Here is a 27,231-nt window from a genome sequence, read left to right on the forward strand (position 1 = left end):
TTTAAGATAGAAAAAGACAGAGGTACAAATTTCTTCTCTGCCAAAATACAGCATCACTTAAGGAATGCTATTTTATTAGCTAGAAATAAGATTTGCTTATGTTATTTTAGTACATTTGATCACATTAGAATAATTCTAGATTCTTTCCCTCCTGAGACTTTCATAACAACCCCATCTAAAATAAACTTTGGAGATTTAGGTCAAATGTCACATCAATGTCCTGACTGCTTACTATGTGATTTCCCTGTAGATCTTAATGTCAATAGAGAAAGGAGGAGGGAAAAGGTAGCAGGAAGTGAAACAGGTGTACTCCACACCGGCTCAACTAACGCCATTTCTCAGAATTCTGTGGGAAGTTGCATTTCAAGTGCAAAGATGTTCACCATGGAACTCAGGGTCGTTGAACTTTTCATGAAATTTTTTCTTTCCTGAAGAAAAACATATTTGATTTTACCATAAATGAAAAGTTCTTCCATTTCTGCTTCTTAGGTTTGCCCTCAAGACTACTATTTACCTGGTGGAAGTTGCTCCTCTGTATGGAGGAAGAAATGCACAATTTAAAGGAAAAGCTAAAGAAGTGATATTAAGGTAGCTCCTCATCCCACCACTGAAAAGATGCACACAGATTTTCCAACTTACACCTTATCTTCCACCTTATTTTCATGGTTTTGAAATGAATATGTAGGGTCTGATGAGTTCGTCAAAAATAGTCTGTAATTATGAGTGTTATTAATACAGAATACGAACAATAAGCCATGTGTAGAAATGCTGTGTGAATAAGCTGCTATTGCCCAGAAAGTACAAATGAGTGAAGGTTAGTAAGTGCTAAGAGGGATTGACAACATGAAGGATATAAAACAATGACGACCATGTATCACATTCGTGTCTTTTTTTGCTCTCACTGTTACTCAACTCCTAAATAACTAAGAGGATATATTCACAAAAGCTAAGCATGTTTTGGATGTTCAGTTTGTATTTGTGGGAAAGAAAAAAGAAAACTGCCTCAATTAGGTCAAATATTACACAAGAGATGAGTGAGATTAGAGATGGGATTGCGACTGACATTAGTTTCTCGATAGCTAACCAATCACAGATATGCCTGTGTAGTGCAATATGCAAATATGCTTTCAAACAACTTCTCTTAAGTTATCTACTGTCTGTAAAGACAATCACACCTAACTGCTCTGCACTTAATCCCGGAGCTTCTGAGTTAGAATCTGTCAGAAGTAGGTACATGTTTCATTGCTTTGGCAACATTTAAATGGCTCTGCATCAGGCAATACAACAGCTAAGATCACAGTCTGGGAATTCAGGAAGAGCCAGTGTCCAGTTCTGGTTGTTCTACCACCCAATCATGGTCTAGGGTAAAATCCTAATTAAAAAAAAAACAAACAAACTGAAGATACTGGAATAATATTTCCTACTTCACAGGGTTGTCATGGGGATAAAAGGACATTAGGATAAAGTGCCTTTCATGCAGGAAACACTGATAAATGCTACCGATGTTATCACCATCATCTCACCATCATCACCATCATAACTGATCAAGGATGTACTACCATATGGAAATTCAACATTCCCTGGGCCATACACAACTTTCCTTTAAAGGATTCATAGTCTATGTGGGGTCTTAACACCATCAAATAACAGAAAATACAAGTCCTTACGCCTTTTTTTCTGTAGCTAATTTTGCCGTCTTTCACCTCTGTCCACGTATGTCTTGGATTAGCATATACTTGTCACACAAAGAAGAAGCTGCCTCCTAAAGAGAGTAACAATGTGTCAAATGACAAGACATTGAGTGAAGTCTTTCACATCCTAGACTGTCCACCGTACAGCTCAGCAGGCCTCTGGGTTGGAAGGCCTGGGTCTACTTTGCTGATGTGTAACAGGGGAAGGGACGTGGTCCTTAGCATGTGGTCTGTGAAACAGAGGCAGCTGCAGGTAAAATTATAACACAAGCAGAATTGGCTTCAAGTCTTCCTTCTCAGGTCTTTTGCTTCTTGTTCAGATGTTCAAGGAACTTGCCTGCCCTCTGTCCCTGCCAGGACAATGTTACATCTGCTTGGATGAGTAGGTCACCATAGTATATCAGGAAAGGTCTTATTTGTAACCATCAGGAGCCAGATATGGCTGATTTGAGCAGAAAAGGAAATTTCTGGAAGTTTATGGTTAGGTCTCAGAGACTAGAAGTAGACAAAACAGCTGGAAGCCAAAGCTATGCTAATGAAATTATAGGATCAGGTCAAACTGATGTTATAAGTCCTAGCTGGCCTTGCTTTCCTGACAGGAACAGGATACAGGAGGCTGACCCAGGACGACTGTCCTTGCTTCTTTAAATCACTTAGCTCTAATTCAAAATCCAAGAGAGGGGTGCAATTGGCCAACCTGAGGTCACCAAACTGCTTCCCATCTGTAAGGGAGACTGAGCATGAGAGGAAACAATGTATCTGATATTTTCAGCTTGTATAATGGGAGGAAGGCTCTGTTTCTCACCAAGACCCACAAAGTGGAAAATTCCCCAAAGAGAGAAAGGACTTTCAGATCAGATGCTTGGAAAGTTAAAAACAACAACAACAAATAAATACAGATGTGGAATTAAAGACACCGAGTGGTTAAGAACCAATATTTGGAATCATTCAGACCTGAGCTCACATCTTGAGCAAGCTACTCAATCTTTCAGAGCTTCAATTTTCTCTAAAGGAAAAAATGTGGTAGATAATAATCACATGTAACTTGTGTACAAATGAAGGAGGGTAGTGATGATGCTTCTAAAACCACTAGTAGTACTATCATTATTGTTACTCATTACATAATTTATGGTAAAAATCAACAGGGACAGTATTAATAACTGTTAATACAGTGCTAAGTGTCACATTCATGATCTCAACTAATTATTTGTTGATTGAACAAACATTCCACACATCAGAAAATAACCTGTTAGTATATTCTTTTTTGAAGAAGAAAAAAACCTTTGAGGCTTAGAAAGTATAAACAATGTATCAAAAGTCATTCAGTTAAGAGGTAAGGGAATGTCATTCAGCCTTAAAAAATGAAGGCAATCCTGTCATTTGTGACAACATAGATGAAACTGGACGGCATTATGCTAATGAAATAAGCCAGAGAAGATACATAATGAATGATATCATTTATATGTGGAATCTAAAAAGAAAAAAAAAAGTCAAACTCATAGAAACAGAGAGTAGAAAACTGGTTGCCAGGGGTTGAGGGGTTGGGGGGTTGGTAAAAGAGTACAAACTTTCAGCTGCAGGATGAATATGGTCTGAGGATCTACTGTACAACATAGTGACTACAGTCAATAATACTGTATTGTATAGTTGAAATTTGCTGAGAGAATAGAACTTAAGCATTCTCACCAAAAAAAAGAAAGCAAAAAGGCGTCATGAGTTGTTAGAAGTATTAATTAACACGATGGGAAATATCCTTTCACATGCAAATTATATCAAATCAGCATGATATATTCTTTGAATATCTTACAATTTTGTCAATTATACCTCAATAAAACAGAGAAAAAAAGAGGTAAGAAAGGTGAGATTCCAATCCAGGATTATCTAGCTCAAAAAACTACACTCAACCATGATAATATAGTATCCACCGATATGTTGTAACTGTAAAATGCTTAACAGAAAGGAAACATTAAATAAATGGTATTTATTCTAACTCTAACACTTACTAGACCTTAGTTACATGGTATACTTTAGTTCTAACTACAAGGGTTTAAGGTGCAAATTCTTGCTACAGAACATAAAAGCCCCTGTGGGGACCTGCAGGATAAACACAACAGGAAATGAGCTCTCTCATCTTTCAACCCAGAGTCTCCTCAAGTTGGATATTCTTTACCCCCTTTATAATGTGGGAATTACCATACCAAAGATCATTTATTCCATTAACATAAATGATCTAGGGATAGAAGTAAGGGATATATGGAGAGTACTGGAGAAGTCTAAACAATTGCCTGAGTTACCAAAGTCCTCTCAAAACAAATTTCAGAGTTCCAAAAATAAAGAACAATGTTTGGAAATAAAACTAAAAATGAAACTAACAACATCTGCAACTAGCCAAGTAGTTATTATGGGCCAGGCTACATACTAGGCAACTGATAAACATTAGCGCTCATCTTTCTGCAGTCCTTCAAAGCATATAATACAGTTTCTATTTCATATAAAAGAAAATTGTATCCAAGCAGGTTAGTGACTTGCCCAAGATCACGTGGCTAGGCTATAAGAAAATAAGGCCACTTTTCAATGGTCAAAATGGTGATGGGTGTTATAAGTAGAAGATTGTGGCTAATCAAATAAAAATATTCAAAACGGTCCTAATATATTGTTAGGATTCTTTAGAATAACTTGGATGCCTCAGTGAATACAATAGTCGTAGACATTATAGTCTCTTTAATTTGCTAGTCATACAAATCTAATATTCTCAGTGACAAGGAGCTAACTACTGACGAGGCAGCTTCTTCAGCTTTTGGGCTGCTCCAGGGATGAAATGCGCTAATGTCTTACTGCCTACAAGTGTCATCTCATTCTACCTGGGGGAATAAAGCAGAACAAGTAGCCACCGTTCTTGACAAATGGATACAATTTCAGTTTTTCAAAATAAGAGTGTCAGATTCATTCATTGTACCAGATGGATCTGTCAAATGACTTTGCCCATTTAATAATGGATGGCATACTGCAGACACACGTTGGGTCATTTGAAGGACTCAATGTCACCTCATTGATACTGATGTCAATATAATTTGTATCGGCATTTTGTCTCACCCTGACTTTAAGGACGATGCGGGGAGATCCAAGTCTCCAGACCATGGATTGATCACTTCTGCTTGACAAAGTGCTCTCTGCTCACTTCCAGAGGGGACCAAGGATGAGCTCTTGGACTTCTGAGTTTAACTCACCTTACTTTGCAACACATACTAGCTAGGCTGATTGCATCAAGCAGGAGCCCCAGAGTTTAAATTTCTAGCTATTTTGGAGGAAATGGAGTCTGTGCCCCACTCCCATAATCCCTCACTTCTTACTGCTAGCATATTCTAGGCTGTTCTTGCCCTGATATTAGTATTTCATCATAAAAATTAATTTTGCTTATTTGATGGCAGTCACACAACCTCAAATGCCATTTTTATAAATAAGGCAACCACCAATGGAATGTGACTTAGGGTCTTTTCTTCTATAGACCCTGCCTACCCTATAAAATCTCCCATTAACTGCATCTCGGAGACTATAATCCCTTTCCAAGGGAATATATTCTTTCCAACCATAAGATGAAAGAAGGATTTACATTTCCATACTGCCCAAGAGGAAATAAATTGATTACAAAATGCAAGAGAATGACAGATTTTCCACATCTGTTGCGTTCATTAAAGGGCTTTTGAATAGACTTGACAATATTAAAGAAGTTCAACACACAAAATAAAAATTAGTAAATGTAGAGAAAAAATTGCATTTGTAACAAACAACAAAATAAACACATTGATATATAAAAGGTCATTATAAATTAAAGACAAAACATGGTTAAAAGCCATAAAGTCACAAAATAAAAACTATTAACAGCCAATAAAGATATGAAAATGTTCAACCTTGCTGTTACGAATCAAAGAAATACAAATAAAATAACTCAGGTGTCATATTTTACTCACTAGAATGAAAAAGATTTTTTAAAAAATTGATAATACTGGCACTGATGAGTGTAAGAAACCACACCAGATGTTAAATTGTTGGTAGAAACAAAAGGCAGGGTAACCTTTTTGGAAGACAATATGTACCAGAACTGACAAAGCAGCCATTCAAGCTCTTAGAAGTCCATTCTAAGGAAATAAATAAGCAAATGCTCAAAGGCATAGGAACAAGGATGCTTGTCACATTGTTTAGCAAAGCAAAACAGGAATAATCTAAATGTTGAACGGTAGGGACTGGTTAAATAAATAACAGAATGCTGCTCAACCATGAAAAATTATGATACAGATTTTTATTAGGTGATATGTAATCATGCTTTTATTACTAAACAAAAATGTTATGGAACTGTTTTGTAGTTGATATAATAATTAAAGGTATTTTATGCTTGCATTGTATTTATATGCTTCCCTGTCACAAAAAAGTCTCAAAAGATACCCTCAAAAATGTTACAGAGATGATTTATCAGAAGTGGGATTTTTAGTTATTTTTCCTTTTTTCTTTAAATCCTTTCTATTTTGGAGTTTCTGCAATGGGTTTGTATTATTTTACAATTAAAAATATTTACATTTACAACAAGAGGTTTTAAATCCCTTCAGTTTTCCATTTATTCTGCACCATGGTTCAGGGTATTTGTGTAAAAAAAAAAAAAACCCAGCTCATTTCTCATTTTTCCTTTTGTATCAACATAAATTTACTTTTCATAAATTAACCATTTAGGTTGGCAACAGTTTCGCACAATAAAATTGTTAGGGTTTGAGTATTCTATTACCTTTAAAAGCATTGGAAACTTTGAAATTATCTCGTTCACAATTTTCATATGATACTTAAAGGTGGGGGTGAGGTAGCATGATGAAGGGAAATAGATAGTAGTAGTCACCTTGAACTAGGAAAGACTAACAGGAGGCAATTTGTACCCTTTTTTTTTTTTTTTTTTAAATTTGTACCCTTTTTATAAGGCAGAATCCCCAAGTGTCAATTCATGCTAAAGTATTTGTATGTGTGTGTGTGTGTATATATATATATTTGTGTATATTACATGTATAAATAACAAACACACACACATAATTAATCCATTGTCTTAAGCCAATCACTCATTGTGGCAGAAACAACCAGCCATTGACTACACTTTAATTAGCTCCTCCAGCTTGTAGAGGCATCACTGGGACCAAGACAGGAACCACATTCTCCATTTCCACTTGCATCTGAGTATGGTTCTATTCCAAAGAATGTGACCAGAGGTGATATGAAGAGTTTATGTCTGAAGGATAATGAGTTGATAATTGTAGTTTGCAACTTCCTCTCTCCTTTCCCTTTTAGGACAAATGTAGAGCCACATGATGAAGGTGTTGGGTTCCTGAATAACTGAGCAGAAAACTGACCCCTGAACCACCAAAGTCCATACTGAACTCCCAAGTGAGTGAGAAATGAACTTTTGATGTGTTGTTCCACTGAGGTTTCAAGTTTATTATTTACTGTTTAACGCATTTTTTTCTTTAAACCCATATGGCTTATCTGTAAAATAAAGTATTTGAACAGGATCAACTCTAAGTTTCTTCCAGTGCTTATATTTTTATCTCAGTTTTCTATTCGTCAGAAACATTGCATGCATTTTACCTTCTAAGTTAGTAATTTTACTTTTTTTCACAAAGGCAGGTTCTTCAAGTTATGAAGTCATAGCAGACTGTTGCTTTAGTTTGAGATGTGAATTCAAATCTGAGATGAGAAGAAGGGTGAAGACCCAGAGAATGTCTTTGACAAAGGGGAGTGAGAGACATGCTGAAGAATGCCTAGTAATAAAGAATTCAGATGGTAGAAACGGATGGGTTACATCTAACAGATTTGCTCAAAGGCATTTTGGAAAGGAAAATATGTGAAAGTGTATAGCAAAGACATGAAATGCCTTTTGGTCCCCAAATGGTTTTTATTTTGAAGAGATACATACTGCTTAGACATGTACCATAAAGCTTCTCTGTCCACTTCTAGAATTTTCTAAAGCCTATGGAATATCTGCATAGAGGGGATGTCATTCCAGGATAATCAACTGCAAGTTACTAAATTAAGACAGAAATGTCCTTATCCTTCAACAGTTTTCAAAGAGTTTTTAGAAGAAAGGAGCTCTCTAGGGGCTTGTATAATTATATAATTGTACCCTTTCTATGAGGCTATTTACAGATAAGTAATGTTTCCCCTCCATTCTTTAAAGTAAAATATATGAAAAAAATAGTTTGAGGATTATATTTGTTTGGGGCAGTAGGGAGGGAATCCATGCAGACACTGTTAATTAGCACCACTCTCTCCTCATTCCTTACTATAAGAGCCCTGGTGTAGGAGACCCCGTTACCCTTAAGCTAAGATGGCCAGTTTAAAACCTGAGCTGATGAAATCTAAGTGGAAGTCTGCTGACCATTTGTGGCAAATAATTTGCTCCCTGATTTAGAAACTGCCTTTTTCTTACTTAATTTCTCTTTTCTTTTCCTTTTCTTTCTTCCTCCCCATATGGTTGGAACACTATCAGAGTTACTGGAGCCACTCTGAAACTATGTGGACCACAGGGAAGTGCTAGAGATGTGGGAGTTGGAATATCTCAGCAACCCAGACCCCTGGTGACGTTCTTCAGCAGCTGGACTAGAGGGACTATCTCCAAACTTCCCGCTACACGTGGAAAGTAAGATAAGCCACAAATCAACCTTCTGTTAGCTACTAACTGCTATGGAATTCTAACCTCAGGTTTCTAGAACCCTTCTCAGTATCCCATAGTCATACTCCTGTTCCAGACTCCTAACAATCAGAGTTACTTATAGTGGATGTGTGGAGAGGGCTGGTTCTTCTGGAAGCCCGGATACTTCCTCCCCCTACCCCCACCACGCACAAATAACAATTTTTATGTCCACTCATCCTTCTGCCTACACTCCGAGGCCAGTGCCCCCTAGAAGCCTTCACTCACAACCTTTTAGTCCTCTCTACATGCAGAATGGTTAAGGGTGTAGGCTCTGGAATCAGACTTCCTAGACTCGAATTCTTAATCTGTTACTTACCAGTTTAGGACTTGGGCAAAGTAATTACTTTCTCTGGACTCCCCTGTAAAACAAGTACACTAAATAACACCTATGTACCTTATTGAAAGGATAAAGTGAGCAAATGCAGGTAAAGTGCTTATAATTTTTTTTTGATTCAAGCAATTCTAGTTACTATTGTTACCTTTGGCTAATTTAGCACAGAGCTCCTTTGCCCGCCTATGGTTCTCTGTGCCTGTCTCCTTCACAACACACACAATCCATACCACAGAGTTTTGGAATGTGGTTCTCAAAATGTGGTCCCCGGACCAGCAATATCAGCCACACCTGGGAACTGGTTAGAACTCTAGCCTTGCAGCCCAGCAATCTGTGTTTTAACAATACTTTCAGACAAATCTGATGCACACTAAAAGTTGATGACAACTGAGAACATCTGTCTCAGACTCTCCTGGAGGCATTCACCAAAAACAGAGTTACAGGATCTTATACCTGGCTAGTTGGAGAAGGGGTCTAGTAATTGTCCTGGTTAGCATGCCTGTCAGGATTCTTCAGCACATTAATGTTTGAGAATTGCTGCCATTTTGAATGTGTGATTGACTTGTCTATTTTTCCAGTGGACTTCACTTCCTTGCAAGGAAGGTTTGTGAAGATGTGTTGTTGTTGTTTGCATTATTATTTTTATTATGCTTATTCTAGAATCTCTAGTGCATAGTGCAATCTCAGGCACAAAGTAGTGGCTCATTAAAACAGGTATCCCAAAAGTCTTAATAGAGCTTCAAGATTAATTCCTTCAGGAAGAGGTAAAATTGTCATTATATGCAGATGATATGATACTATATATAGAATTCCTTAAAGATTCTACACAAAAACTGCTGCAACTGATAAACGAACTCAGCAAGGTAGCAGGATACAAGATGAACATACAGAAGTTGGTTGTATTTCTTTACATCAACAATGAAATATCAGAAAGGGAATGTGAGAAAAACCCAAAACAATGCCTTTTAAAATCGCGACCCCCCAAAATAAAATACTTAGGAATAAACTTTACTAAGGAGGTAAAAGACATACATTGAGAGCTATAAAACATTAATAAGGAAAACTGAAAATGATTCAAAGAAATGGAAAGATAGCCCACGCTCTTGGATTGGAAGAATTAATATTGTTAAAATGGCCATACTACCGGAAGCAATCTGCAGATTTAATGTGATCCCTATTAAATTATCCATGACATTTTTCACAAAACTAGAACAAATAATCCTAAAATTCATGTGGAACCATAAAAGAGCCAGAATTGCCAAAACAATCCTGAAGAAAAAGAACAAAGCAGGAGGCATAACCATCCCAGACTCAGGCAATATTACAAAGTTACTGTAATCAAAACAGTGTGGTATTGGCACAAAAGCAGACATATGGATCAATGGAACAGAATAGACAATTCAGAAATAAACCCAGACACCTATAGTCAATTAATCTTTGACGAAGGAGGCAAGAATATACAACGGGAAAAATTCTCTTCCACAAGTGGTGCTGGGAAAGTTGGACAGCCTCATATAAATCAATGAAGTTAACACACACCCTCTCACCATACATGAAAATAAATTCAAAATGGCTTAAAGATTTAAACATAAGACATGACACCATAAAACTCCCACAAGAGGGCATAGGCAAAACATTATCTGATATAAATCATACCAATGGTTTCTTAGGTCAGTCTCCCAAGACAATGGAAATAAAAATGAAAATAAACAAAAGGGAACTGATCAAACTTACAAGCTTTTGCACAGCAAAGGAAACCAGAAACAAAATGAAAAGACAACCTACAGAATGGGAGACAATATTTGCAAATGATGCTACAGACTGGCAAGGGCTTCGTTTCCAAAATATACAAACAGCTCACACAACTTGACAACAAAAAAACAAACAACCCAATAGAAAAATGGGCAGAAGACCTGAAGAGACATTTCTCTGAAGAAGAAATATAGATGGCCAATAGACATATAAAAAGTTGCTCAACATCGCCAATTAGTAGAGAAATGCAAATTAAAACTACAGTGAGCTACTACCTCACACCAGTCAGAATGGCCGTCATTAAAAGTCTATGAATAACAAATGCTGGAGAAGACATGGAGAAAAGGGAACCCTCCTATACTGGTGGTGGGAATGTAATTTGGTTCAGCCTTTGTGGAAAACAGTAGGGAGATTCCTCATAAAACTAAAAATAGAATTACCATATGATCGAGCAATCCCACTCCTGGGCATACATATATACAGACAAAACTATGATTCAAAAAGATAGATGCACTCTGATGTTCACAGCAGCAATATGCGCAATAGCCAAGACACGGAAACAACCTAAGTGTCCATCAACAGATGAATGGATAAAGAAGATGTGGTACAAATATACAATGAAATACTACTCAGCCATAAAAAAGAATGAAATAATGCCATTTGCAGCAACATGGATGCAACTAGAGATTATCATACTAAGCGAAGTAAGTCAGAAAGAGAAAGACAAATACCATATGATACCACTTACATGTGGAATCTAAAACAGGACACAAATGAACCTATCTACGAAACAGAAACAGAGTCACAGACATAGAGAATAGACTGGTGGTTTGCAAGGGGGAGGGAGGTGGGAGAGGGTGGGAGTGGGAGTTTGGGATTAGCAGATGCAAACTGGTATATATAGATTGGTTAAACAACAAGGTCCTACTGTATAGCACAGGGAACTATATTCAATATCCTGTGATAAATCATAATGGAAAAGAATGTGTGTGTGTGTGTGTGTGTGTGTGTGTATATAAAATGTGTGTATAACAGAGTCCCTTTATTCTTCAGAAGTAATTAACACAACATTGTAAAGCAAGTATACCTCAATAAAAAAAATAAATTAAAAATTTAAAAAAAGATTAATTCCTTCATAAGTACTATACACTCACAAAAAAGCACCCTTTGAAAGTTTAAATTTTTGAATTTCTTTGCCATATCCCTAGTTTTGATCATTGTGAATAACATATTTTTAATATTAACTTTAAAAAAAAATTGTTTCAGTGTTTGCTATCCTTAGAGAGACTGAAAGAGATACATACAATTAAATACTTATTTTTCAAAAGTCCCAAAAGTGTAAGGGACATGAAAGTAATTATACCTTCAAATGATTTTGCAGGTATGTTTTTAATTTCATATTTCTGATGCTATTAAAGATTAAAACTGTACTAAGATATTTGAGACATTCTATATTGGTAGTAAATGAATTTAACTTTGTGTAAGTGGTAGAAATATGCTTTTCAGCAAACATACCTGCAAATATAATATCACAACCATAAATCTACAAAAAAACAAGCTATTGAATTAAATCTGATTGGTTATCTTCCTGCTGTATGGATCTGCTAATAAGTTCATTTACTACTTGCTAACAGAAGCCAAAATTTAAATATACATATGTGTATATATATGTATATGTGTATATATCTCTCTCTTCAATTTTAAATCATTCATATATATGAATGTATATATATATATATATATATATATATAAAACAATTGTTCATATATATATATATGAACAATTATAAATTAAGGAAAGTATTATCTGGTGGCCTATTTTCTTCCCCTGTGATTTCTAAAGAACACCCTTTTTCTACTTTAGGCAGTGGAATGTCAATCTACCTTAAGGGTTGTTTAATGAGCATATCTAAGAAACCACTGGTTTAGCCAATCATGTACTTATTGGGGGGGGAGGCCCTACTGTCACTCTCAAGAGCTTATGCACAGAGGAGATAAGAAAGTATTTGTGTGGTTTGTGAAAAGAAGGAGTAGAGAGGGCTGGCAGGTAGCTGCAGGCTGATGACACAGGATGTCCATACATATGTAGAACCAACACACCCATAATTGTACCCATTTTCCATACCCAAATCCAAAGCCTTTATGTCATTAATCCCAGGCCAAAATTGTAGGATTCATGTGCCTTGCTGTCCCATGGCATCAAGATACCTGTGAATAATGTGACTATGTCTTGATTTTATCAGTGGGGGACCAACCAGGCTTCCATCACCAGGCCCCTTTCCATACCAGGCAAGCCAGTCCAAGCCTTCTCTGACTGCTGCGGGAGAGTCTAGGAGTGGCGCTCACTCCACCGTGATGCCTAGAATGCCTTTGCACAGAGCAAACATTCAATACTCGCTGAGTGAATGAGTGAACGGGTGCCATAAAACAGGCTTATCTGAGAGAAATTCCATTCAACAGGCTGGTATTCCTCCCTACCCATCTTAACTGCTAAGCTTGCAATCAGACAAAAATTTAATTATAAAAAGTTAGAGCTTAGGAAATTTTAGAAACTATTTACTCTCGCAAAGGTATACAACTTTAGTGGTAAAAATCACTAGGAGTGATTTGGAAGTCAAACAGACCTGAGTCCAAATTCCACTTCTATCATATTTTAATGAGCAAATAACTATTTCTGAGGCTCTGTTCTGTGTGTGCATGATAGGATATCATGATAACGCATACTTTTATTGTATGACTATCAGTGGGTTAAACGACACAATCCAGTGGCCATGGTCACCTAAGAAATCTGCACCTAGTCAGCACTCAGCACACTAGCCAATGTTAACAGCGGAGAGATGAAAACAAACCTCAGGGACTGACTCCTACCCTAGCGGCCCCAGTGGTCATGATGAGTGTCTTCCATTCAGCCTACTCTCTTCTCGCTAAGATGAGGAGAAGGAGATGAACAAGTTAGGATGAACATTTGGAAAATGGTTTTATACTCCCTGAATGAATGGAATTATAAACATAAAATGATTCATGAGTTTGGCAGAAATATGATAAGACTTTAGTTCTTTACATTAGTTCTCTACAAAACCAATTTATGGCCCTAAGATGTACCTTCCCATGCAGCCCCATCCCCACCAGGATCAAATATCATTGTAAATGGAAAAGTCAACAACACGTCATCAACAAGCTAAGTTATATGGCCGGTGATGGCTCACAGGTTTCACAGAAAACTCAGATTTACCATTATACGTAAAAATAAGGTGATATGAAGAACTTAACCTAAAAAATATTACCTGAACATCCATAACCTGTCTTATAAAAAGTAACCAGCTAGAAATTTATTTAGATGGTTTTCCTTATAAAAAAGCATTTTCTACATAACTTTTAATGGATTATTGATGAGAACAATTCAACAAAATTCAAATAAATATCTGCAGATGCCCTACGAGAAGAAAAGCACAGTGCTACATGCTACAAGGGATAATTGGCTTCAGGATGAGTAAGACCCTATACTTGACCTCAATAAATTAACATTAAATAGAGTGGATGAGTCACGTACAGAATGTCAGAATTCTAAAAGGCCAAGGTGAGTACCAAAAGGAACACGTGGGGATTCTTAAAAAGGAAATAAAACATTGGCTAGTTGGTTCTGGAAAGGCAGAAGGGAGTAGGTTGCCTTTGGCTGGTCGCTTTCTCTCCCTTCTAGTCCTGAGGTGAGGGCGGCACGGGCTGTAGATGGATACGGGGATTGAGAACCGTTTCTGCTCTCACCAGAGTGGCCGGAAGCAGATTTTCTTACCAAGATGTAGTAGTATCCTAATATTTAAGACTTCTTGAGGCCAGAGAGAAAGGGGTTTGAATACTCTGGCTCCATTTCTTGCTATGGGTTGCTTCTCACCTTTCCAACACCTCGGAGTCCTTATCTGAAAATTGGGGACAAAGATAACGTCTCCTACCTGAGTGTGGGAACAACACAATACAGTGCACGCGTACTGGCACACAGAGGGCTCAGTACGGCAAGTACAGTGACAAAGATGGCAAAGATGATGGAGGTAGCACTGCTGGTGTGGATGCTACCCCCAGAACAGGCTCTGACCGGGAGAGAGGGAAAGCACTTCTGGGTTCATGCAGGTTTATATATAAGCAACACTTGATAAATGTAAACTGGTTGTCCAAATGATTATGTGCAATTTAAGAAAAGAATGGGCCTCAGATTTGCACAACTACTTAATAATATTAGCAGTGGTAGTAGTCAAAGAAGCTAAATCTTATTAAGTGCTTACTATATGCCAAACAATGTGCTGAACGCTTTAAAGGATTTACTTATTTACTACAACAAGGCTATATGATAGGTGCTGATAATGTTATCCCTCTCTTTCAGATGTCAGGCTTAGAGGGGTTACAAAAGCACCCAAGATTCCATTGTCAGTATATGACGGAAATGAGTTCAAATCCAGCCTGACTTGTTCTTCATCACTAAGGTATAAAATTAAGTATGTTGCCCTTTGCCTGATTTTCCTTCTGAGGCTTGAACACTTCACTCAGCCCCCTGAGTGAAGAAGAGAGAAACCTCCCTCTCCTTGACCGCACTTGATGTCAACATCCAACTCCTCTTCTCAAAACAGGGATTGCTTTAGTGAGCAGCAATGAATGCCAGGTCGTGGTCCAGTCACCTTGAAGATTATGGGTCAGACCCCAGGGAAAGAAAAGGCTCTGTGACAATCCTACCCTCATAGAGAAACAAGACAGAAATAGGGGGTCGGGGGCAGGAGATAATGGAATAAGGCATAGGAAAAATAGCACTTGGCATTGCGAAAATAATAGTACTAGTAGTAACAGTAATAGCAATAGACTTTACTGTGCTCTGGGCACTGTATTAAGTGCTTGGCAAGGTAATTTCATTTTAACATTGAAAACAGTTCTATGGGGATGATCTATTATTATCTTCATTTTATAGGCGGGAATATTGAGGTTCGGGTAATCAGGTAAATTGCCCAAGCGCATACAGTTGGCAAGTGGAAAGCAGGGATTTGAACGAGCACCTACACTCCTAACCATTATGCTATAACCAATATGCTAAAGACATAAGAATTCCAATGATCCTTCCCCATAACCCACTCCTGCACTCCAGACTTAAACCGTCCAAGATCAAGAGAGAGCAAGCTTGGAGTTCCCACTCTGCAGTGAGTTTCAATCATTTCAAAACAATGTATTTGCTCACAAGATGAAGTTCCTGTGATAATCTTCTCAACCAATTATCAAGAAACAGGAAGCAAAGATTCGAGTATCAGTGTGTTCCCACTTATGAGGAAGGTGGGACAGCATAGTTGACGTTGGGCTTAACTGTTCCAGAAAATGTAGTCCCCGTAGGCATACGTGCTGAGACATTTTTCCCCACCTACCAAATACAAAAGCAATATTTCATTTCCATGCTGCTCTTCATACTTCTACCTTATTCATGTCTGTCATTCATCCTCTGACCTCTTGCTGTCTCCATTTCTGTACAGAAAGGTGCTAAGTCTCTGCTCTCTGATATGAAAAGGGTGTGTTAGGAGAGGGAACCGTGGTACCTCAATGTCTTTTTTTTCCATCTTAATTCTATTATGCCAACTCCACTGAACTTAATTATAGTGAATACAGAATTACACAATTACCCTCTGTTCTGTTCTTCAGATGCTATATTTTGATAAAATTTACTACATGCTGCTCTCCCCTTGAACACTAGATGCACACTAGAAATGGATGTGTGTTGATATAAAATCTGTTATAATTACAATTAAAACATAGCTTACATAATGATAGTGTTAACATAAAATTATAGATGTGTAGAGACAACGTGGTCATGCATTTTTTAGTATAAGTACATGCTTAGACCAATATCTGGTAGTGGAATGAATACAGAAGAGAATTTTGGTTAAGCCACAAAGGCTTTTTTAAAGATTTGCAGATAGCTAAGGGGAACTTAAAACTAATAAGATAATAGTTCCCCTGCCATGTTTTTAACTGCAGAGTGAAGGTAAGATGTCAAATGCCTGGTGAAATTGTTCAAAGTAGCTACCCATATCAAAATTATAAGACAAGCATATTTTTTTCCTTGAATACCTGGTTCTGTGCTTAAATTCTCATGTATATCAGTGATCCAAATTTTCAATTGAGTTTGATAAATCATAAATTAATAATTATATATATATATATAAAACTGCACTGAACTAGGTAGTTCAGAATTACTTCTAATTAAAAAGGTACCCTATGATAACTAACTCAAACCTTACAAAATATGGTTCCAAGTACACTAGCAGAGTGAAAAGTAGGAAACTGAAAGGTTTATTCTAAATGTTTGTAGTCATGGTGCCTTAACTAAAACAACTGTGTCACAAATACTATTAAGGTAATTGTAACAACATTTTACTCAGTTTTACTGCAAGCAACAAACAAACTATAGGTATTTTTTCATTTCCGATAATTATCTTAGTTAATAGTTATTAAATGTTTTGAGAAGACAGTGTTAACTGTATTATTTCATTTTATCTTTAAAATAGCGCTACCATATAATTATTCTTAATATCTCCATTTCGTTAAAAATGTATCTCCAGTTTAGACATTTCTTCAGAACTGCAGACTCGTGTATCCAACTATGTATTCAGCATCTCCACTTGGATGTCAAGAAAACATCTCAAAACGTATACCTCCAAAATTGATCTTTAATTCCCCCAAACATGCTCTACCCAAGCTTTTTCCATCTCAGGTGATAGTAACCCCACCTTTCCAGGGGTTACTATCCAGTTGCCCAGGCCCTAAATCTTGATTTCATCATTGACCCCTCTCTTCCTTTCCATTCTTGCATTCAATCTATCATGAAATGCTGTCACAACCTTCCCAATGTACCACTTCTGATACCACCAGCCGCTAACAGCATGGTGAAGGCCATCAACATGGACCTTGAGGATCCCGTAGTCGCCTCCCTAGATTCTCCCTGATTTCACTCTCTCCCTCCATCCCCAAGACCACTGATGGAGTTATGCTTTTCAGACAGCAGATAGATCATGCTGCACCTCTGCTAAAATTCTGCCCTTGGCTGCCGACACTTAGAGTAAAAGACACAGTGCATGTGATGGCCTCCTGGAACTTAACCAATCCATCCCATCACATATCTGACCCCAAGCTCTCTTGCTGCCCCTTCCTCCCCACTGACTAAGTCAGCCAGGGTGGCCTCCTTGATATTCCTCCAACCTGCCAGGCATACTTCTGCCTTAGAGTTTGGGGACTGGTTGTTCCTGTTCCCAGGGAGTGGTCTCTCCCTAATCCATTCTGACAACTCCCTCACTTCAAGTCTTTGCTCAAATGTCAACTTATAAAATCCAGCCTGACTACCCTACTTAAAAATAGAATCCACCTGTACACCCCTCCAGCACTCCCAACCCAAGGCTCTTCAGTGAGCTTCACAGTCTTTTCCTTATCCCATAGCGCGCATCAAATTGTGACATAGCGTAGAATTTATTTATAACATCCATCTGTTTCCACACGAGAGTGTAAGGAGAGAGAGCGAGAGAGCGCGAGCACACGCAAGCAGAGGCTCTTGTCTAATTTATTCATTGATATGTCTAAGCATGTAGAACGCTACAAAAGTAAGATGCTTAATAAATATTTCTGAAAAATATATAGATGAGGAAACGAGTAGTAAAGGTCAAAAAGTTTAAGTAACTTCCTCAAGGTTCTACAGCTAGAAAAGGGTCACAATGGAATTCACATTTGGGGATGGCTAACTTCAAATCTCTTAGCGTCTCTGCTATCTTAAGTCCATGAAATTCATGATTTGTTTTAATCAGTGCCATGGAAATTCTCACTCCACTGAATAATATCACTAAAGTGTTCTCTCTCTCTCTATATATATATATATGTATATATATTCTTTTCCATTTAAACAAAGGAAACAGAGGAGTGGAATTCATCATGGAGCATTATGGTAATTTTACACCAAATTTAGCAATAATGGCATTTAAGTAATAGTGATATTTACTGATAACATAATAATAATAAAATAATAGCTCTTAAATGTGTTGAACGCTAATCACATGCTAAACTCAGTCCTAAAATATTCCCACGCATATTGCGTGCAATCCTTATGATTATTCTACCAGACATGCTTTACGTGCAACTCTATCAGGCACACTTCTCTTATTGCCATTTCTAAGATAAGGAAATTGATGAGACGTGTGGTATCTGTTTGATCAAAATGAGACTGGTAATAAGTTGTGAGTATAAATTTAAATTCAGGTCTGCCTAATTCCAGAATTTCATTCTTAATCCCTACATGAAAATACTGATAATTTCTTTGATAAAAGTACATTTTCTCCTGGAAAACATCCCCCATTATGTCTGCCTTCAGAACACAGTCAAGTTTAACATGATAAAAATGTTTAAATAGTGCTTTAACAAATGGAAATATTTCCATCTAAACAATAACACAAAAAGGCAGGCTGAGCCCTTTGAAGTGGCTGCATTGCTATCTTCCATGCAGAACAAGAGAAGGAAATAACAGCCACAGAGTAAAGAAAGCACAAAGCCCAGAGATGGAGGATTCTGTAAATGACCAATTATAAGACTATTAAGCCGAAGCACTTTCATAGCAAGAGGCAAAATAATCCATTAAACTGAAAATTCTCCTACCCCTCACTCGCTATGGCTCACACAAACATTAACGTTGCATTTATTAGGAGGTATTTCCTGTGCTCTATCAACTTGACTTTCAGCAATTGTATTAATGCAGTCCTCTCGCTTTGCACATATATCTGAATGATGGATTCCTCACTTGAGTTTCGTGGAAAGCGTGAAGTGAATGAAATAAAGTTTAGGGAGAGCCATCATAACCCATAATGATGGGCACTGAATCAGGACAAGAAGAAACACCTTTTCTCATTTATTTGAATGAAAGTCTACTCTGTATTTATTGCCTCTGTACAGGGCTACCTGTTGAATAATGGAAAACAAGCATCTTTCATTTGGAGGTAAGGATTTGTGTGCTCAAGTTTCTATGGGCCTACAGAATTAATCTTGCTTTAGAAATGAAATAAAACGTTCTTTCTTTCTGTAAGTAGATGTGGGTAAGCGATCGGCAACTTTGATGTCTGTAAATCACTACCGTTAGGGTAGGCAAGTCTACAATTATTTCAAGCACTTCTTTATTGGTGCAACAACTGAGCAGTCATAGTGGTCAACAACCTGGGCATCGTCAGACAACTCTAAGTTTGAACCTAGACTTTGCCACCTACCAGCTACGCGACTTCCGGCCATGAGAATCACTTTCTTCAGCTTTAGTGTGGGTTATTATATGCCCTTTGCAGAACTACCATAAGAACTAAATGTATACGGCACAGTGGCTCATAGTAAGCGCTCAAATTAGTACTGTGGTCACTCCTAATAGTATTGAAAAAACTTAGAACTTCTGTTCTCATAAAGTGAGATATGTGTCCTTTATCACTGTAATATCATATCATTTTACTTTTGACCTTATAATTTAATAACTTGATCCAAGAAACATTTAGCAGTAAATATATCTGAAAGAAGATTACCTGTCAAACATGAACTACCAGAATATGAAGTGTGCTGGCACAATCCTCTTCTCAGATAAATATTTAACTTGTGAAAATAAGTTATTCTCTTCTTTTTAATTAAGTACACTGAACATACATATTTACTGTGCCAAAAGGTCACTTAATTAATTAGTCTATATGTTGCGTAAACGTCTTCTAAACATAATCACATGTGTATTTTAGTTGTTGGGAAAATGTGCTTGAGGTTGTTCTTTTTGGCCTATTTAAAGTAAAAGAGGGTGAGAAGTAGAGTTAGGCTTAATGTACTCTGTACTCCATTACACCATGAAAATGCTTCTGTGCCCTGGAGACAACAACAAAAGATTTGCTTTAATGACAAGAATCAAGTATCGTTCTAAAGCTTCCAAATAGAAGGGCTACAGGCTGCAGTTTACATTGGGAGTATTTGCTCTCTCTCTCAACTGCAACAAGATGGGAAAGATGTAAGCACAAATGACTCAAGGTAATATAGTAAATGTTGGAAGCTGTTGGGGGAGAATGCAGAGCTTTGAATATCCCAAAGCTGGGCTAGAAGGATTTGAGTTAAAGAAAATATCAGATATGATTTTTCACTTAAGAAATGCCAGTCAGCACACCTGACATTACTGTAGGAAATTAGCTCTTTTAGGCATGATGCTTTGATTTGCACATGGCTGAAAACAAATTCCAAATACCAAAAAGACATTTCAAAAACAAACAACAACCACCTCAACAAACATGTACTGGAAATTCAGGGATGCAGCCATATTCAGATACAGTTGGATTTAGGAGTTCCAAAGTATCAACAGGGTTCCACCTCTCTCTCCATCACTCAGCCCTGCTTACCTGGGCAAGACTTTATTTTACAGAAAGTCTCTTGTGCTGGATAGTCACTGGGAGTCCCAGGGTCATATCTCCCCAGCTTAGAAATTCCAGAGAGAAAAGACAATTTTTCCATTTTTCTCTGAGAGAAAAGTCTTGGGGAGGAGTCTGATAGACTTAGCCAAGATCAGATGCCAACACATGAGCCAATCACCTGCTTTGCTGGAGCTCAGTCCCTGCGTGACTCATCCCTGGGGCCAGTGAGGAGGCAGGATGTCATTATCTGGCAGTTCTCCAAGAAAAGCCTGCTGTTTTTGCAAGATGAAAGGGGAGAGGACATGGGTAATGAAACCTGTATCTGCTTCTGTAAAATCTGCAGTTCTGATTCCCTGCCCTGTGTCGATGGCCATGGTTATTTTTCCAGGTTATTTTAAAAAATAACCAAGCTGACCCAGGTTATTTTTCTACAACAGCCTTGATGTATATGACTAAGGAACACACTGGTAAAAGAATACAGGAGAAAGTCTGAGTATGGAAAATCAGCTAGACTGATATTAAGTATAAAAGCTGTGCGAAAACATCCTTAAAAAGTTGCCCCCAACTCACTCAAAGTCCAAAGTTGGAGCTGAAAATACAACCTCATGGTGTTTGGACAAGAACAGGTTTTCTCCAAGCTAAACTATGATAGACTGGACACTTGTAGAAACTATACTTTTAAAAGAAAAAATATCAGATGAGAAAAATGAGGCCTAGAAAAATTAAGTGACTTAAGGTAACATAGCTAATTAATGGCAGGATTGAGACTACAGTATACTTTGTGTAATTGGCTATGGTCTTTTAAATCCATTATACAACTTCTATATGTAACAAATAGAGCATTTATGATGTTAAATCCTAAATGTTTATGAAATCGAAGTAATCCATTAATTCAATTATTCGTGAAGAGAAAAACATCCAAAGACTTCTTAATCCTATAGGTATACATATAGAAAACACATGTGGAGGTAACTTCAAATATAATATGTGCCTATCTCTATTCCTTCCCTCTCTGCTCTTCTAAAAAATGCCCCTTTATAAACTGCCCACTCACCATCTGTTAGGTAAATTTGCTGAAACACTGTAAATATGGAGACAGAAATTGTTATAGAGACTATTTCAAATGGCACTGACACCTATATTTGTGAAATTTTTAAAAGAGTAAGAGTTGTGTGTGTGTGTTTTTTTTTTAATTCCCACTATAGTAAAACCACTTCATCCTAGGTGCCCAGTTCTATCCAATTACATAAGATGGAGAAAGAGAGAGAGAGAGAGAGAGAGAGAGAGAAGGAAGAAAACCAGGTACTTCTGTATAAAATGTTGCCCCCAAAGTTTGAGATTATATTCAAGCATTAATGAACAGAAGGAAAACACTTGCAAATTTACAAATGTATTTCATTTATGGTACCAGGGCCACAGGTTTAGATTTGCAATATGCTCCCACAAGGGTCAAGTTGACCACTTTCTTCCATCTAGTTGCTCTTGAGAGAACAAAACAACTGAAACAGATGCCATTCAATTCCAAGTCTATAGCTTAGACCATGTCACTGCACATGAAATATTGTTCATTCAGGGTCAGGACGTAACAAGAGTAATTCATACTCTCAGAGTGTTTGCTCTCAAGCCAATAGCAGAGAAGCCTTGAATAAAAACGTTCCCATTACTTTCCACTATAATATATCTTACTTATAGCCCATGAAACAGTGGTCAGGGGAGAGTTATTCTTTGGACACCATATTATATAAGCTCTCCACTTTAGGCCATCCCCCACTCTGTGATTATTTTTTAAATATGTTACTCATAGTCAATATTAATTTACATTTAATCTTTCTTAGCATTAGATGAGTATTATTTTGTATAGGCTCAGAAACAAATCTCCAGAAATTCCTCCCTGATGCTTCTTTCAGGCTGAAAATGCATTGCAGGGCGGCTGCAGTGACTTAATTCTAGTTGGCAGAGCCCTGGCCACACACTAATTTCATTAGCCTCACATTCCTGGATTTGAAAGATCCACTGGATATGATTCCTGTCCTCTGACATGTCACTTCCTAACCAATTCAGTGTGCATTCAGAGGAGAGAGAGGACTTGCTCAGCTCTGGCCCACCAGCAGGCAGATGAGAATTCCAAGTCAGAGACACTATTTACATCTGAGTAGTCATTCCTGCCCGAGTCCTCATTTTCAGGAAAGAACTTCATTCCAGGCTTTGCTGGCAGCTGCAGCATTTGTTAATCTATTACTATCTCCCTACTCCTTCCTGCCCCCAGCGCTTAGCATCCCCCATTTAAGTCACTAAGTATTCCTTCCCCCAGCCCAGCAGCTTATCTCACCATAAATTTTTATCTCAAATGATAGGTGTGGCATGTTCCCCATAGCAACCCACAGGGACCAGGGGAAAGAAAATTCAAATCTCTGGAGAGCTAAGAATTCAGTCATTTAGAGGAGTTTCTTTTATATAGGACAATCTTAATTGAGCTGAACCCTGCAATCCCAGAGAAGATTCACCTAGGGTTCCTTTCCTATCTCCCTAAAGTGACTGCCTTTGAACAATGGGTCTGTGTTCCACCATTCTCTCTATTCATTTTGCAGGCTTACAGAGGCTGGGAAACTAGCGATTGGACTTGCATGCCAGGAGCTTCTAAGATCACACACACACACACACACACACACACACACACACACACACACACGGCTCCTGGAAGAGATTGTTGGAATCTCTCTTGTGTATTTGAACATGGGGAATGGTTAACCAGAATGCTCACACCAACGGTTATATCCAGCTTGCAGCACAAGCTACAAGTTGGTGCATCCCTCCTACTACCAGCCTCTTCTTAATAAATGCAGGTGAAAACTGGGGGCTCTTTTCCTTCAGCTGTTCAATCCAACATGAATAGCTGCAATTTGCAAATTAGAGGAAAATGACAGTGTTTTCTCTGAATGGTTCTGGTCCCAACCCACACTGCTAACGCTGGCATTCAGTTCCTTTCCCTCTCAGCCCAGGGAACGGGGAAGTAAGCATAAGGCAAGCGTTTCCTTTTCTTGCAAGTGCCTCAGGTCCACACACCAGAGAAGGAATCAGCTCCCCCTGGAATCTTTTTCAGCAAACACAATCCTTCAGCCTAGTCTGCAAGCTCTCTCTTGACTTTAACATTTCACTCTTTTTTAAGATAGGCAGGCCCATCTGCAGTACTGCCCAAGCTCTGAGTCAAGAAAGAAATAGGCAACAAAATGATTTAAAAATATCAAACAGCTAATGCACCTTCAACCCCCAGGGCTTCAGTGAAAATACTGTGAGTCGTGCCCCTTTGGCTTTCAGGTGACCTCTGGCCTCATCCTCCCTGCAGCACTGTCTCCTCAGGTTCTCTAGTTTAAGCTCAGAGGTAAAGGAAGTGCTTCTGGGTTTTGCTTACAACCCAGGCTCTTCCTGAAGGCATCAACTCAAAGTGAAGGCTGCCCCTGAAGCACTTTTGGTTTTGCACATGTAGAGGTCTCCATGGCTGCATACTCAGGAGGTGCTAGGGATGCTGAGAGGATCAGAGGGGCCTTACCAGGCTGCAGCCTTGGACAGCCACCCCTCCTTCTGGCACAAACACAAACTTTATACTTCTGGGAGCTGCGGTGGTGACGGCTTGAATCTCACAAGGAGTCTCCTCCAGAAATCCAACATGCTCCAAGAAAGGCACTTGAAAGGGAGCCAGCTCTTTAGACGGGGGAGCATAAGGGTCAGCCAGAACATCTGGAGAAGGGATTAACTGAGTTTGGGTACTACCAGGCAGGGAGAGAGCTGTGCATTAGGAAAGGATCACATCAAGATAGACAGGAACAAAAACTTGGAGGTGGGGGTAGAGAAGGAGAAGAGAAGCAGAAACTGAAAGAGAGAAAATAAAAATAGAGAGGGGAAAAAAAAAAAAAAAACACCCAAAAACCAGCAGAGAGAAAGAGACACGAGGAGAGAAAGATACACGGAGAAACACAGAAACAGAAATAAGAAGGGAACCCACAGTCATGCAGACCCTGAAACTCAATTTCTTAATCCAATAGCCACCCACTTATACCCAATGCAGCACAGCAGCCATGGGGCTGAGGCAGCGGGAGCAGGCGACGAGAGAGCACTGCAGTAGAACCCACCGCTCAGCTGCCCCGATCCGCCTTCCTCCTATTTTCGCCGTCTCCCTCCTGGCACCCCGAGTAGGAGGACCACCCTGCCAGCCTTGCTCAGCGCATCCTACTGCCTCCCCCCTCCCAGGCGCCTTCTTGCCTGGCCCTAAGAATCGTCCTCAAAACCCAGAACTGGGGTTGGAGGGCTGCATTAGGGAGGTCGTGGGAAAGGATGGGCGGAGGGAGGAGGCAGAGAAAGCGATTTTGTTTCGCAGTTAGCATGAGCTCATCTCTGGGCTCTGAAGTGGCAGTAGTAGAAAGCTGATCGCCCAGCTCCTGCCAGTGGCCGGATTGCAAATGCAGTTTAGACGGTGCAAACAACTGCCCAGAGCAAATCACCTGGGGGTCACATCTGCGGGTGGCATCTTCCCACTTGGGGACCGTCCCGGGGCCTTCTGCCCTATGCCCTCGCAGAGACAGGCTACAGGTCGGGAAATCCAACCCGAGAGAAACGAGCAATTAACATCCAAATGTAGGTGGAGACCTAGCCCTCGATTTAAGAAGTGCCTCCCTAAGCTCTTCTCGAAATTTTCCACGGGAGCTGCAGCTTGCCGGGCAGCTTGGGGCTGGGAAGCTGGGGAGTTGAGAAATGCCTAGTTTCCAGGCGTCTTCTCATCTTTCATATATTCCTTGCGCCTAGCTGGCTCTCACAGGAGCCCGGCACTTTTACAAGCCTGTTTTTGGACCATATTTCACTCTAATGCAAACCCATTTAAATCATCGCCTTGTTTTTCGCAGATTGCTTCTTGTAAATGGGGCCATAAATCCAGGATGTCAAGCCGGATGGAGCGGAGCGCAGACAGGGGAGAGATGGAAGGGAAATGAATCAAGCAGGGAAAGTACCTCTTCGGGTGGAGTGGGAGGGATTCGGCAGGATCTCCAGGGTGGAAATGAGCGAAGGCTGACCTGACCCCGCACCCCTGAAGTCCAAGCCAGCTTTTAGGATTAAGAGCGCGGGGAGCTACAGCGCGCTCTGCCCCGGAGGGAGCGCCCCCCTACCTGGAAAAGCCTCAGGATGTTGGCTACCATGATGGAGACCGAACTCCCCGAAGCCCCAATCACTCCAACTACTTTCTCCGGTTTGACGAAAACCGGAGGCTCGCCGTTGGTGCATCGCACGTCGGAGGTGTCCTTCTGGATGAGCGCCTGGACGAAAGTGAGCGACTGTTCGAGCGCATAAGTGTCCCTGGAACAAGTGTCCAGGATCCGCGCTCCCAGCGTCACGTTGGGCAGCAGGTTGGGATCGCTGTTGATCTGGTCCAGGGCGTAGAGCATCGCTTCCAGCCTGTGGATCCCGTTCTCCCTCTTGATGTCGCCGCAGGGCACTCCACTGGGACCCTTCGCGTGCACCGGGAACAGCCCCCCGAGGGTGACGTCCCCCTCGATCCGGATGGAGTGCGGGGCGTACATCTCCTGGCCGCGCGCCGCCGCCGCCAGCGCGCACAGGAGCACCTCCAGCACGCAGCAGGGGAACTTCATCAAAGTCAGGACGCGGAGCAGCTTCCCCAGCTGGACCATGCTGCTCCGGCGGCTGCGGTGGTGGCGGCGGCGCTGGAGTAGATGGTGGCGGGCTCGCCGGGGTTCTGGCCCCTGGGGGTGAGCTCCTCGGGGGAAGCCCAGGGGCTCCTGCAGGCTAGGAGGGTGGGGGCGCCCAAGGAGGGGCAGCCGGCGAGGATGGGGGGTCCCGCTGCGCCTGCCAGTTTGGGGCGCCGTGCGCTCTCGGGTTCCCCAGCCGACGCGCCGCGCTCGCGCTCCGTGGCTTGCAGCTCAAGCTCTCCAACAGCCCAGCACTGGGGAGAGGGCACGGATTGCTATCGCTTTAAATGGTCGTTCGGCTCCCTCTCCTCCTCCTCCCACTCCCTCCCACCCTCGCTCGCTCTCAGGCTCTCCCCACCCTTGCCAGCGCCCGCCCTCCCCACTGGTTTGCATCATCACGCAGGGAGGGGCTGCGTGCTGAGGTAAAGGAGGGGGGGAATGGGTGGGCGGCTGGGGGGGGGAGTGCCTCCGATTGGGAGTTTCGCGGTCCCTAGGGAATCTGGGGATTGCAGGTCGCAGGCGAAGGCTGAGCTTCTGCTCCTATCTCTGTGTAGAATCCTCTCGCTCGCCCTCCTGCACCCACACGCACATTCTAGGCACAGAGTGGCATCAGCCCCAGGAC

General features: G+C 40.1%; 1 protein-coding gene across 2 annotated transcripts in view; it reads right to left on the reverse strand.

The window, feature by feature from the left end:
* Window positions 1-26,817, reverse strand: part of GRM7 (glutamate metabotropic receptor 7) — an 802,500-nt gene extending 775,683 nt beyond the window's left edge. Inside the window, exon 1 of one of the 2 annotated variants that reach the window (XM_057705555.1) lies at window positions 26,073-26,817. In XM_057705555.1, coding sequence (XP_057561538.1) covers window positions 26,073-26,591 — 519 coding nt within the window. In that variant the 5' untranslated portion in view covers window positions 26,592-26,817. The remainder of the gene's footprint in view (window positions 1-26,072) is intronic. The other variant, XM_057705554.1, reaches the window with a different exon arrangement.
* Between the last annotated feature and the right edge of the window lie 414 nt (window positions 26,818-27,231).

Source organism: Hippopotamus amphibius, chromosome 13, assembly GCF_030028045.1.
Source record: "Hippopotamus amphibius kiboko isolate mHipAmp2 chromosome 13, mHipAmp2.hap2, whole genome shotgun sequence".
NCBI classification, from domain to species: Eukaryota; Metazoa; Chordata; class Mammalia; order Artiodactyla; family Hippopotamidae; genus Hippopotamus; species Hippopotamus amphibius.